We start from the raw sequence: 15,629 nt of genomic DNA, 5'->3' as shown, positions 1-15,629 counted from the left end.
TTTAACAATTAAGTCTCTAGGGCGCTGACGTGGATCTTCCATGTTCCTATTCACTGTGCACACAAAGACGAGAAACACTACAATATAGACTGATCAATTAGCTTCCTGAAACACATGTCGCGAGCTAGATTCGCGGCGATCTTCTGTTCACACGCTAAGATTTGTCTGCGCAGATGTGGCTGGTGCCACAGATTTGAGCAACTTTTCTCAAACCTCCAACTCCAACCTACAGGTCTGCGTACATCTCATATCTGCACAAAATCCGGTTCACAGGCAACGATTTGTCTGCGCAATTTAATGTGCAAAGATATTAACGCAGTGATGTCGTTGCGTCTCGGCCTTCGACCATAAATATAGTATCTATGGTCGAAGGTCTCCGCGGACTTCGGCACAATCGTAGCTGAATTTGGTAATATCTGTGTGGTTCATGGAAAACCCTGGCAGTTGGCAACTTGGCAATAAGGGGAGGGGATTTGAATGTGGGTACTGGGTTAATTTGCTGGAAATAAACTGTTACCTGTCTCCCCCGAATAAATAATAGAAATTATGTCGTAGCCAAAATTATGTATTTATTCTTTGTCAACGTATATATGTTATTTGTGTTGCACGTATTGTATATCAACTATGAAAACATCACTTTGTGTCCGATGTTTAAATATGCACTTGTAGCAGAAACACACAATTGTAGTGTAACGTTGGAGTGGGAGGACGCAGTAGCTGCCAGTAATTTTATTATTTCTGTTGTGCAATGGAGAGTTTATAATGCATTCGAATGAGCAATGAAAATACAAGTTAACAATGCATGTTGCATATCACGAAACACGTTCGTTGCCTACAACGGCGTGTGTGTAATTCGAATTCATTCGGTTATACCGCATCACAGTCGAGGTATAAATTTTTCTGTGAAAAGAAGTTTTATGATTATGAAGAGGACTTTTTAATTGTAGTTTCGAAAAATGATCATTTATGCCTGAAATAATATAATACTGTAGTTTGAAACATCGTAAAATAAGAAGCCCCATAGTTTAAAAGGAGTTTAACATTTTCATGGGTTTCACATGTTAAGTTTCTTACAATTGCATTTTGAATAATACTTCTGTATAAATGAGAAATGCCTGTCCATTACGTTACACTGATGATGAGCGTCATTTGCATTTAATTTTGGGATTAGTAGTACGGGTAAATTTGCAAGTTAAAAATTAATTTTTGGCATCTTATCTTGCAAAATTTGTTATTACATTTTTCTAAACAATGATCTAACTGCTGTATGGCAGTGTTATTCGTTTGATTCCGTTCTAAATTTTTGTCACCGAATATATAGGAAAGCTGCAATCCCATACCATCACTGTTGGTGTGTGAATTGGCAGTTGATGTTATGACAAACAAATGTAAAATATTAGGCTTAAGTGATCAGAAGTACCCATTATTGTGATGACACCATTGTTGAACAATCAATGGAAGTGGTAAACACAATAAAAACGAACTTCAGATATGTGTCCAGAGCTGTTTAAGGTCTCATCACTACATGCAATTATTCATAGAAAATCTAGATGCCAAACTATGATTGGAAGAATTACACAAAAATGTTGTTCATCTATCAAGAAGCCCACAAATGTATTATTTAGCCATTTCTTCAGTATATTTGTTAATCTGGGACATTCTTGGGTACAGTTAATAGAGAAGATTGAAATAGGATCTGCAGTTTGCGTAGGCAGTGTATTAATATTGTGGAGATACTCATAGGTACTTTTACAGTCAGAGGCAGTACAGGAGAAGTATATCAGAGAGGCATTAATTAAAATTCCATGAATTCATGTTGCAAGAAGAATTAAACAGTATCTTATTTCCTTTTGGAAAAAGGTTTGTTGAATAAATATTGGAACTGAAGTTGCATAAATCAGTTTATTGCAAGTACATAGACAGGAGGTTAATACTCTAAATTATTCCCCTTCTTCAGCAGTAAACTGCTGTCAGTACTTTACTAGTAGAAATAGTAGTTAGCTTCATTGTAAAGAACTGTTTAAAAATCTGGATGCCTCTAATGCACCAAGTGAGCAGATCTACCAGTCTGTTGTCCAGGGAAACATTTCTAAATATTTCACTAATAGTTCTAAACATAATCATGAAACGAGCCAGTTCAGACTTATATTTGTCAAGGAAAAACAAACAAAAAAACTTAAAACAGCATTTTCTATCAGGGAATAAAATTGTATAATAAATTGCCCAAGGAGATGAAAAAAATTACTAAAATACATCTGCTTTAAAAGATAACTAAAACTTCATTAGTAATGCATGTGATACAGTCAGTTAGTACTTGGATAAATCAAGAGTGTTGGTTCAAAATGCAAAGGGATAAGTGCAACACTTTGTCACATTACACTATAATATCACTATGCAATGCCTTTATAAGAAAATAATGTGTCAAGAACTACAGTGCATGATAGCGTTTTTGTTCTCCTGAGCTCAACACAACTCTTGAGGGAGATGCTCACTCAGTTTTTCAGAACAACTTGAATGGGGCAGAGTTGCATGTTCACAGGCCTAAAGATAGTTTTTTGAACAGACTGGAGCAAGTGCAAGGGGCCTAGCAGCATGTTCGTGGTCCAAGAGTCACCAGCGTTGCTGTGTGCAGTGGTGCATTTCAAAACCAAGTTTTATGTTCTGAGTAAACATCATGTGTAAATCAAAGAGCAGTGTACAATAACTACCATCTGATCAGGGCAGTGCAATTGTTAAGACTCTGCCTTCATTTTCAGAAGGATGGAGTTTGCTCTAACTGGCCATCCTGATTTAGGTTTTCTGTGATTTTGCAGACTCATTTTAAGCAAATGCCAAGCACTTCCTTCATCAAGGCCATGGCAAGTACTTGTTCAATTCTTAAAAAAGTATAGTTATATATTCTGTGTTTATATATTTTCAGCTATTCGTTTTTCAATGCAATATGATGACAATCCTATTTATTGTGAAATGATAGCTGGATGAATAAATAAAACAAATAAACTGTCAAATTAGTTGTCGTTCACCCTCTGGAGGCCTGCAATGACAAGATTGTCTGGAAACCTTGTTGAAGTTATTTAGACTGCATCATTATCCCAAAACAATGTCATTCTGGTTGCCTTGGCAATCTTCATACAGGATATCATATCAAAAGTGTTCATTGCAGACTTGTTTAGTTTAATACAAAACTTGATTGCCTTTAGTGCAAGGACTAAACACATTTTTATTTGGACATAATCTGTACACCTCCCTAGGCCTAGAAGCAGCTGAGCTGGATCTCCTAGTTCACTGATATCCACCATTGCCAATCTGTCTTCAGATATCACCCCTCGCCGCTTCTCGTTAAATTTCTGGCAAAGTACAATATTTAAGCTAAAATAATATAACAAAGCATCTTGCATTATCAGTGTTAAAGAAATTGGGGTAAACACTCCAAAGAATTACCACTATGCTGTCACATTTTCATGTTCATAGAATTCATTAACTGAGTAAAAAGAATTAATGGATAACCAACTGCGCAGTCTTGCTTAAATAAGTTGAATGGAGCTTCTGCCCTTTCTGGAAGCAGTTTGTTCTAAACATTTTCATACCCATAACGTAATAGTTGTTCAGTAATGTAGATAGTCTACAGTAAGGTATGTTAATATGCCTATTATTTCTAGTGCCATGAGAGTACAAATCCTGTCTAAGTTTGTATTCTGATGAGTTATTCTTTGTATGCAAGAGAACAGTGTGGATGTACAAGTGTATTACAGTTATTGTTTTCATGTCAATAAAAAACGGTCTGCAGTGGACAAGTTTTTCTGAGTGTATATTAATCCTAATAACTTCCTTTTGAAGTACCAAAATATCCTGAACATATATATGCCAAAGGTACATTATTTTTTAAATTTCTTAACAAGTACACCACTTTAGACAGCCTTACTTAATGTGTGGATCCCAAAACAATTTACTATCAGCAACTTAACATTACCTAAATAGTCTTCTGCTTGCAAATCTCCTAAACGAAATACAGTTTATTGAGTTTTACTGTCACTGAGCAAGAATCCATTACACTGAAGCCAGATTGATACTTGTGATAGGGTGACTGTCTTTAGTCAGTCCGAACTGACACTAAAAAAGGTGGTATCATCAGTGCAGAGAATGGAGTGTGTGTATATATAAGTTGTATTATAAGGGCAGTCATTGTTCCTGCTATTTTCTTAAAACAATGACTAACTTCTGTGGACCATGTCTCAAGGTGAAGAACTATGTGCAAAATTCCTCATGCTAATTTTGTTCTCACTTTTGATATTTTCCTGACCATCTTCAGGGGCCTAGTGCAAATATTTATTAAAAATTTCTTATCTTTAAGCTGGTTCTCCAGTGGGAATCTGGGTAAACCAGCAAGGCCCAGGCCTTCTTTGCTATCTCTAAAAAAAGAATTTTCCGTAAAAAAAGTGGTATTCATTCTATCCTACCAATTTGTGCTAAGCCTAACTTATCAGCTAGATTTATGATTTCATCACTTACATTTTTTTCCCAAATTTATTAAGATGGAGGCAATGAGTGGTATGAAATCTTTTACACAAACCAATTATGATGAAATCTCGGGCTTCCACCTGGGTAGCTAAAGTGGTATTGAGGAGTAGTATGATTTTTCTGTTGTGTAGTCCATACAACTTTTTTCTTAATGACAACAAGAAACCTCTTCCATTGTTTCCCACTGTATTGTTTATTCCAGCAAGAAAAACTGCTACTTAAGTAGCATCTGTTGGTGAAAAACATGCCACAATATCTCCAGATTTTGCACCAAGTTTTATTGTGGCAGTGAGATGATGGCTCTAATTGTTTTAAAGAAATATCCCTTATTTTCCTCCCTTAGCTGTATGCATGAAAATGCATTTTCATAGGTCTAGGTCTGCCATTACAGCTTGATGTCTTTGGGCTTTTCATTTCATTACTTCTATTGGCATTTGACCTAAACTTTTTACTATGTTATTTACTCAATTCACTTTCATTAGATTTTTCTTGGGTTAGGCAGTTTAACTTGTAAGTCTGCTTTAATGTTTTTTCTGTAAGATTAAGGTGTGGTGGAAAATTTATATGATCTTCCTGAAGCCTTGGATTTGCAGCTTTCTGTGTTAGGAACAATGTCCCCATGTCTTTATAAATTGTCCTTTGGCCTATATTGATTGTATGGTTTTGTAGAAATTTTACATTAAAGAAATGTCATCTTGAGAAAGTTTTTTATTCATCAGTTTCAAATCAATCACTGCTTATTCCTTTATCAGTTTCTCCTTTTCTTCAGCCAAAACTAAGTTCTCCTCTATAACAGATAAAATAACTTGTAGAGTATCATAATATGTGTTTACGTGGTGTCTGTCTTCCTCCAGCAGTGCCATATTGTTTTTGCTTTTCAGGCAAAATTTGTGCCACCATTTACTACTTTCATGTGTAAGATTGTCTTTTTAACTTTGCATGTTGAAAATGTGTCCAACACTCACACTTGTTGCATAGAATTCCGTTATTCACTTTTTTATTACACTTTTTATGCTTTATACGCTTCAAAATTGTGCTTTTGTTGGGAGCTGTCTCAGTTGTAAAAATACTGCGGTCATCTTGTCATTCAGTATAAGCTCGGATTACAGAAGGATAAGGAAGGAAATGGATGATGTTTTTTTCAAAGCAACTCCCTCAGCATATGCCTTAAACTATTTAGGGAAACGATGCAAAACCTAAATTTGTGACTCAAGGAAATAGTGACAAACCAACTGAGTCTTAATAAGTAGAACTAGATTCATGCAATCTCAATAAGTATCACATTTCTAGGTTGCAGCTCTCTTTAGTCATTGTCTACGTCATAAATATTCAATTGTCCGACTCACAGAATATTGAGTTCTACCAAATGTTGTTCTTCCTGTGCACTATTCATTGATGGATCTGGATAGAATGGGGGAGATTATATGTTAACAATACAATATGTTAACTAATAACCCTGTGTATCAAGCAATTTGTAAGTAGCATTTTCCACTTCATAGAGGCAGCTGTTCTTAGTATATCTTAAGTTAGTTGCATACCTTTACATACTTTCAGAATTTAAACTTCAGTGCTGGACCCTGTACCAGATCCCTCCAGTATATTTGTCCAGATTCTACATAATAACATTTAAATTGTGGCTGTCATCACCATCTGTCAATATGAGGTCAGAATTAATGTTGCCTTCCATGATATTTATACAATGCATGAATGATAATGATTCTATCATGCTTCTCTGAGATGCAGAAATGTTGTTGATGGTTCTGCATTGTGGATAAACTACAGAATTTTATTTCTACAGATCTCAGTCACAAATCAAAATACATACATTCTTTCATTCATACATCATTTCCATAAACCCTGCATGAAAGCAAGCTTTCATGGCTATGGAATGAGTCAAGTTATCCATTCAGTTATACCGAACATCTAGTTCTTGTATTTACAAATGATAGAGCACAGCAATCAATTGCCCTTTTCTTGCAGGTTTTACTCAGCAAACCTAGATTTCAGCTAGTGCCTACCCATTATCAGTGCTCCATTTCTTAGTATCAATGCATGTTGTAGAGCATCAGTCCCCCGTTGTTCAGGCTTCTGTCACAGTTCTTTCAAGACTCTTGAAGCTATTTCTTGGCTCTTCCACTCTTGAGTACCACATGGGAAAAATGAACATCCAAATCTTTCTGTGCAAGCTCTGATTTATTTTATTTTATTATGATGGTTTTTCTCCCTTTCTAGGTGGGAATCAGCAAAATATTTCATATTCGCAGGAGAAAGTTGGTGACTGAAATTTTGTGAAAAGATTGTGTTGCAATGAAAATTGCCTATGTTTTAATGATTGCCATCCCAGCTCATGCACAATACCTGTGATACTCTTGCTTCTATTTCACTATACTACTTTGAATGTTTGCAATATTCTCCATCAGTACTATCCGATAAGAATCGAATTCCATGTAGCAATATATAAGATGCCGGACAAGAGTAGGGTAGTCATTCTGCTAGATTTGTTGCACCTTCTAAGTGTTCTACCAATAAAACGTAATCTTGAGTTCACCTTCCCCACAACAGTTTATAAGCAATTTATGTTGTTCATAGTTGTAATCCCTATGTATTTAGTTGAACTGCTAAGCTTAAAATTTGTATTATGTATTGTGGAATCAGACTTTAATGGATTCTTTTTAGTACTTATGTGAAGGATCTCATACTTTTTATTGGTCAGGGTCGACTGCTACTTTTTGCACCATATGGATATCTTGTCTGTATAATTTTGTAATTCATATTGCTCTGATCACTTTTCTAGATGGCAAATGACACCACCAGATGCAAACAATCTTAGAGGGTTATTCACATTGTCTCTCAAATCATTTACATACTTTAGAAACAGCAGAGTTCCTATAACAATACCTTGGGAATGCCAGATATCAATTCTGTTCCACCCAGTGAATTTCCGTTAATTACTATGGCTGTGTCCTTTCTGACATAAAATCGTGATTCCAGTCACACAACTGAGACAATACTCATTAGGTCATCACAGTGAGAGAAATTTTGAAGTAGAACTCAGAAATTGAGATAATATATTCATGTTATGGTGCACCTGGGTTTATTATCCATTTCGATGCCCAGGAACTTCACTCATGGAGTCTCATTCAATGTATGCTCATTGATCTCTACTTCTCCTAGCTGTAAATCAGCTTTATTTGTTTGGAATTGCATAATAATAGATTTTGGTAATATTAAGTGATAAACTGTTGGTTTTATCCCATTTGTGAGCTATTCCATTCTTCTTCTGGCTGGGTCTAGTATGGGTGTTCTTGGACTCTTTCATTAGTGTACTTGTGTTATCAGCTAACATTACAATTTCTGAAGAACTTTCCAGTGTTACTGGCAAAATAGTTGTGTAACCAAGGATAGGAGGAGGCTAAACCCCAAACCTTGGAATTGCTATTAACAATTCATTTATTCAAGGATACAGAATTGGACAGCTTAATACAAGGAAAATAGAAGACATGTATTCAGAGATATTTATTCACACGTTTAATCAGAAGACGACAACACAATTGGTTAGCTATTGCCTTGCTGAAGGAACCATACTGAAATCTGCGTAAACTGATGTAGGAAAACTTACAGGAGTGTAGGTAGACATTATGAGCCTCCACTCTCCTGAATCTCAAGCCAATATCTTGGAACTGCTCTACTTCATTCAGTTATACCTAATGTAAGTTCTCTTATGCTTATACATAGCCTGCTTGAAATAAGATCGCTCAGTAATATAAAAATAATTGTATTCCCTTGGTGTAGTCTCTTCACATTTTGTTCCGCATTCAACTTTAAGTCCACTATCATGCTGCCAAACCTTTGCCATATCTCCATGTCTTTCTTCTGCCAATGTAAGAAACTGAGTCAGTTTCCTCTCATGCTGAGTGAGATGCATTCCTCAGAAAAATACTGAGAGATTAGTATAACATTCTAGCAATCACATTTTTTTTAAAGAATTATGTGCTCCAAGTCTTTGAGCTCTGTAATTACATATTTAAGATGTAGGCTTTGATTGCTATTTTAAGTTTGGGGAGATTATTATACAATTTTAATTCCTGATAGAAAATGCTGTTAAGTGGTTTTGTTGTTTGTTTTCCTTGGCAAATTTAAGTCCAAACTGGCTCTTGTTCCACAATACTCTATAGAACTACTTGTAACATACTTTTAACTTTTAATGTTTGTGCATTTAGTCCCCAGAGAAGAATCCCGTGGCTGCCGACATTAATTATTTACAGAAGAATGGAAAAACTGACCTTATGACTTAGCCTAAAAGGTATGTTAATGAAAGGCAAACTTACATTTACAGCATTTGTAGATTTGGAGAAGGCTGTTGACAATATTGACAGGATTACACTACGTAAAATTCTGAAAATAAAAAGGATAAAATACAGGGAAACAAAGGTTAATTACAATGTGTTCAGAAACCTGACTGCAGTTGTAAGAGTCAAAGGACATGAAAGAAAAGCAGTACTTGAGAAAATGTGACAGGGTTGTAGCCTATCAATGATGATATTCAGTCTATACTTTGAGAAAGCCGTGAAGAAAGCCAAGAAGAAATTTGGAAAGGGAATTAAAGTTCAGGAAGAAGGCAACAAACTTTGAGGTTTGCTGATTGTGATTTTGTCAGAAATGCCAAAGAGGTTGCGAGATCAGTTGGATGCAATGGGTAGTGTGTCTAGAAAAGAGTCCTGAAGATGACTATCAGTGTAAATAAAACAAGGATAATGGATGTAGTTGAATTAAATCAAGTGATGAGAGGCAAATGGTACACTTAAAGTAATAGAGGAGTTTGGTTATTTGGGCAGCAAAGTAACTGCAAAATTGTGGCCAAAGTAGAGATGATATAAAATGAAGACTGGCAGTAGCAAGAAAACTTAAATTAAAAAAAAAAAAAAATCCGTCTCGAAACATGTCTTCATTTCTAGGTCCTTCGTAGATTCACTGGTGACTACTAGGGGTGTGTCATTAGCACACACAATCACTGTTTCACACAGATTCTGGCATGTCATTTACGTATAGAATAAGCAGTAATGGTCCCAGTACTGAACCTTGTATTTTACAGATTTTACCTCATTGAATATTAAAGCACATTTTTCATTCTATTGGCATTTTTGTATTTTATCTATACACATTGTCACCTGTTGTTGGCAAATGTAGTGATAATATTTATTGTTCTGCCTCTCATGCCATACTGGTTTAATTTTTTAACAGAAATCTGTGATACACACAGTCAAAAGCCTTTGGCAGATCAAGGGATAGATAACAGACTTGTTCCTATTTCTTAAATGCCCTGACTACATATGCTGTGAAGCCTGTAACTGCTGTCTTTATAGATCAACCCTTTCTGCTGTACCCTATTTATAATGTTATTTTTCACTATAAAATTTACTGTTCTATCCTTTATATATATATTTGCAGTTTTAGGTGTGATAGAAATAAGCCTATAGTTTTGAGGATGCCTTTATCTCCCCCTTTAAGAATGGGAAATACTTTTCTTTTCTTTAGGTGGTCTGGGAATGTTCTTTCCTCCTGTATTTGATTTATCAGGAATGTGAAAGGCTTTGTCAGGTATTCAGACATATATTTAATAATTTTAGGAGACATACCATCCAATACCTCTGGATTTTTGTTTTTTAAGGATCTAATTACATTTATGACTTCTGATTCATCTGTATGTGCTAGGAATATACAATCTTCAACTTTTTCTGGAGCTTTTTATGTTATTTTCTATTTGACTTTTCAGTTCTTGGCCAACCCATCAACTACAACTATGTAGTGGTGAATGGAAGTTTTACATTTAGTTATGTTCCATATTTTGTTGTGTACCTTCCTTTGTAAGTGTGATGTTAACAAAAGCTGGTACAGTTTTATTGTAGCTGACTTTGGTCTCCCTTATCATCCTGCTATAAGCTTTCTTAAGTCTCTATAGTCCTCACCATTTGACTTTAAATTTGTCCTCCTGATAATCTTTATGTATTCATTTTAATTTTTGTCGGCTTTGAATAATTTTTTATATGATAAGATTTTTATTGGGCTTGTTTTGTACTTCCGGACATACCTTTGGACAAGTAATATTTACACAGTAATTCATAGTTTAACAGAAAATTACCCAACTCTCTTCTACAATTTTCACCATAAATCCCATCCCATGTTTTTGTTTCCTCAAAAACTTCGATATGTTTAATTTTCCTGGTTTGTTCTGTCTTCATTCTATCTTCATTGCCCACAACATATGCTGTATTATAGTGTTTATTGTATCTGTACACCTTGTTGTGTCTACATGTTGAGTGAGCCTAAAATATCAGGGAAGCTTATTGCACAAACATTTTCTCTTATTGTATTAATTCTAATGCCACATGCTATTATTAAAAAAATGAATTTCCTAGCAATACCTCAAATTCTAAGAGGAAGCTGTCCACCATTGAGCATTGTGAGTTGTATATAAGTGGCACAAGACCTTTTTTTCCTAGGAACTGCATTTGTATGGCTGCTGCTGCTGTGAACACTAGTTCTGCACAGTTAGGTACGTGATATCAGTACAGTCCATTACATCACTATCAACATTATAGTTACCCCACAAGTTTTTTGTTTACTTCTACAATAATGTGCCGTTTTTACTATTATGTGAAACAAATACTAACAAAGAGATAGAGGGGCTGGCCAGTACTTACCTCAGCTCAGTACAGCTGATAGATAACACAAAACAGAACAGAAAATTTACATTCCTAGCTTTCTGAACTTTGTTCCTTCATCAGGGAGGAGAGAGGGCAAAAAAGGGAAGAAGGGAAAATGGATTCAGTTACTCACAACCCAGGTTATGAAGCAACAGGGAAAGGTATTATGTTAGGTTATACACAATTATTTCATTTTCCTTTAGCCCATTCTCTGTCAGTAGCTAACATTACATCAGCTTCATCAGATTTGTTGGAAGGATGTAGTACATTTTGGTGACGTACTTTAAAGTTGTAATCCTTATCAACAATTTTTTTCTTTCTTGCTCAGCCTGTGATTTGTTTATACAGTCTTTTGTAACACAGAGATGGTGCCGTTACAACTGTGTCTAAATTATTAATTATGTTATTAGTATATTATTTTCACTCACACCACATCACTTGGGTGCTTCCCCGTCCTTCTTCCTCCGACTGAAAATTCAGTTAATCCGGCAGTTGGCACTGTTTGTTTTCTCTATGTTAAATGTTAACTTAACACATTCTGCTCAGTTGTACATGTCCTTGAGGGTTTCATTTGCCTTCTTAACTAAAAGTTTTAATATTTTATCAGTGTCTAGAATGCTGCTGTCATGGAAAAAGAGAAGTTTTACTCCATGGCCTACATTGTCAGGAAAGTCAACCAAGTGGGAAGAGATAGATTGCTACTTACTGTAAAGATAACACACTAAGTTTCCTACAGGCATTCTGGCCTGAGCTTCCAGAGTTGCCAATCATGTGTGCGTGAGGGTTGCTTGCTTGTGTGAGTGAATGGTGTGTGTGGTTTTTTTTTTTTTTAATGAAGGCTTTGACTGAAAGCATGCATGTAAGCATCTTTTAACTGTGCCTGTTTGTAACTCAGAGTGTTACCTTTACAATGAGTAGCAATCTATCTTTTCCTACACTGTTGATATTTCTACCTGGAGTTTCCATTGTTTGATTGTCTGGAAAGTCATTGATCTACATTAAGAACAGAAGTACTCCAAATATATTCTCATTAAGGACACCTTTGTTAATATGTTTAAATTGGCAGCATCTGAAATATTGCATCCTATTTTCCACATTTGACTGGAACCAATTATTAGCTATTCCTCTTATACATTGTACTTGTAGTTTATTTATTAATATTTTAAGGTCAACAGCGTCAAAAGCCTTAGGGCACATCCAAAAATAAGAAAGTGTGACAATCTTTGATGTTAAGAGCTTCAATTACTGTTTCTGAAAACCCTCTTGTGGATGATATTGTTCTTCTGCTACCTCAGAAGTCAAACTATACTTCATTAACAAAATGAAGGCAGGAATAATACATGTTGGAGGGGGAGTAGGGGTGGTGGCAAAAGATCCTAATATTTTCATCCTCTGAAAAATTGAAAGCAAAACAAATATTTCTACGTACTAACATAAAATTGCTAGCTAAATCCAACAACATTCCTCCATCTCCCCCCCCCCCCCCCCCCCCCCCCTCCCCCCCCCCAAGATAACTTACTCATTGCTTCTGGAATATCATAAAACAATACTTCTCCAAAGATGCATTGTTTCAATAATAATATTTCATTGCTTATTTCAAATTTCCAAAATTGAACAATCTTAAGTCCAGGATGGAATAATGACAGTATCATTGAAAGGATAGTTGCTGCTAACCATAAAGCAGAGATGCAAAGTTGCACATAGGCACAACAAAAAGTTATCAGGAAAGGGGGAAGGAGAGGGAAAGACGAAAGGATGTGGGTTTTAAGGGAGAGAGTAAGGAGTCATCCCAATCCTGGGAGTGGAAAGACTTACCTTAGGGGGAAAAAAGGACAGGTATACACTTGCACACACACACACACACACACACACACACACATATCCATCCGCACATATACACACACAGGCAGACATATGTAAATGCAAAGAGGTTGGGCAGAGACGTCAGTCGAGGTGGAAGTACAGAGTCAAAGATGATGTTGAATGACAGGTGAGGTACGAGCAGCGGCAACTTGAAATTGGCGGAGGTTGGGCCTGGTGGGTAACGGGAAGGGCAAGTTCCTATCTCCGGAGTTCTGATAGGTTGGTGTCAGTGGGAAGTATCCAGATAACCTCGGACGGTGTAACACTATGCCAAGATGTGCTGGCTGTGCACCAAGGCATGTTTAGCCACAGGGTGATGCTCATTACCAACAAACACTGTCTGCCTGTGTCCGTTCATGCGAATGGACAGTTTGTTGCTGGTCATTCCCACATAGAACACTTCACAATGTAGGCATGTCAGTTGGTAAATCACGTGGGTGCTTTCACATGTGGCTCTGCCTTTGATCGTGTACACCTTCCGGGTTACCGGACTGGAGTAGGTGGTGGTGGGAGCGTGCACGGGACAGGTCTTACACCGGGGGCGGTTACAAGGGTAAGAGCCAGAGGGTAGGGAAGGTAGTTTTGGGATTTCATAGGGATGAACCAAGAGGTTACGAAGGTTAGGTGGACGGCGCAAAGACACTGTGTCCAATGGCCAGCTTCACACATAAACCCACCAACAAGCAACAGTACCTCCATTTTGACAGCCGCCACCCATTCCATATCAAACAGTCACTTCCCTACAGCTAGGGTCTTCGTGGCTAACAAATATGCTCCAGTCCTGAATCCCTGAACCATTACACCAATAACCTGAAAACTAATTTCACATCCCGTGACTACCCTCCCGACCTGGTACAGAAGCAAATAGCTAGAGCCACTTCCTCATCTCCTCAAACCCAGAGTCTCCCACAGAAGAACCCCAAAAGTGCCCCACTTGTGACAGGGTACTTTCTGGGACTGGATCAGACTCTGAATGTGGCTCTCCAGCAGGGATACGACTTCCTCAAATCCTGCCCTGAAATGAGATCCATCCTTCATGAAATCCTCCCCACTCCACCAAGAGTGTCTTTCCGCCGTACACCTAACCTTCGTAACCTCTTGGTTCATCCCTATGAAATCCCCAAACTACCTTCCCTACCCTCTGGCTCCTACCCTGGTAACTGCCCCCGGTGTAAGACCTGTCCCATGAACCCTCCCACCACCACCTACTCCAATCTGGTAACCCGGAAGGTATACACGATCAAAGCAGAGCCACGTGTGAAAGCACCCACGTGATTTACCAACTGACATGCCTACATTGTGAAGCGTTCTATGTGGGAATGATCAGCAACAAACTGTCCTCTTGCATAAACGGACACAGACAGACAGTGTTTGTTGGTAATGAGGATCACCCTGTGGCTAAACATGCCTTGGTGCACAGCCAGCACAGCTTAGCACTGTGTTACACCGTCCGGGTTATCTGGATACTTCCCACTGACACCAACCTATCAGAACTCCGCAGATGGGAACTTGCCCTTCAATATATTCTCTCTTCCCTTTACCCACCAGGCCCAACCTCCGCCAATTTCAAGTTGCCGCCACTCGTACCTCACCTGTCATTCAACATCACCTTTGCCTCTGTACTTCCACCTCGACTGACATCTCTGCCCAACCTCTTTGCATTTACATATGACTGCCTGTATGTGTATATGTGCAGATGGATATGTGTGTGTGTGCAAGTGTATACCTGTCCTTTTTCCCCCTAAGGTAAGTCTTTCCGCTCCCAGGATTGGAATGACTCCTTACCCTCTCCCTTAAAATCCACATCCTTTCGTCTTTCCCTCCCCTTCCCCCTTTCCTGATGAAGCAACTTTGGGTTGCAAAAGCTTGAAAATTGTGTGTGTGTTTGTGTGTTTTTTATTGGTTATATTGTCTCTATCAACATACCAACGCTTTCGTTGGGAAGTTACAGCATCTTTGTTTATGGTGAGTAACAACTATTCTTTTCATAATGTGGTGACCAGCAACTGTCCTTTTCATAAACATTGAAAAAACTACCCTTGAACAATTAAGAATGTGTTTTCTTTACTGACTGTTGTGGCTTTTTCAATATTGATGAGTTATTTAACTGAAGTTTCTCTTACAGATTTTCATTTGAAAAATGGCTATTCAAGAACTTCCTAAGAATGTACAATCATTAATACGCTCGAGTATTTCGGTTCCAAGTGTATCACAAGCTGTGATTGAATTGGTGAGTCCTAAGAATTATTTTATAATACAAAAAACTAATTCTTGGTGCAGTGTCATGTAGTTTATGGTCTAGTGACGGGTTAAAAGTGCCATTAACCCCCCAACCCCAGTCATCTGACTGGTTTGATGTAGCTGCCACAATTTTCTCTCCTCCACCAGTCTCTTCTTCTCAGAGTAGCACCTACGTCCAGTATCTACAATTATTTGTTGTATGTATTCTAATGCCTGTGTTTCCATAAAACTTTTATTGTCTCCATTTTCCTGTTGTACCACAGAAACCATTCCTTTATATCTCAAAACTGTGCAATAATTGTA

At 37.3% G+C, this 15,629-nt stretch overlaps 1 protein-coding gene across 7 annotated transcripts in view; it reads left to right on the top strand.

The window, feature by feature from the left end:
- Window positions 1-363: 363 nt before the first annotated feature.
- Window positions 364-15,629, top strand: part of LOC126267340 (DNA mismatch repair protein Mlh3-like) — a 127,580-nt gene continuing 112,314 nt past the window's right edge. For 3 of the 7 annotated variants that reach the window (XM_049972460.1, XM_049972454.1, XM_049972462.1), the window contains exons 1-3: window positions 458-888; window positions 8,739-8,821; window positions 15,211-15,315. In XM_049972460.1, coding sequence (XP_049828417.1) covers window positions 15,226-15,315 — 90 coding nt within the window. In that variant the 5' untranslated portion in view covers window positions 458-888; window positions 8,739-8,821; window positions 15,211-15,225. Of the gene's footprint in view, window positions 1,861-8,738; window positions 8,822-15,210; window positions 15,316-15,629 lie in introns of all 7 variants that reach the window. The other 4 variants (XM_049972459.1, XM_049972455.1, XM_049972458.1 and 1 more) reach the window with 4 other exon arrangements.

Source organism: Schistocerca gregaria, chromosome 4, assembly GCF_023897955.1.
Source record: "Schistocerca gregaria isolate iqSchGreg1 chromosome 4, iqSchGreg1.2, whole genome shotgun sequence".
NCBI lineage: Eukaryota > Metazoa > Arthropoda > Insecta > Orthoptera > Acrididae > Schistocerca > Schistocerca gregaria.
This window is presented reverse-complemented; position numbering and strand designations above follow the sequence as displayed.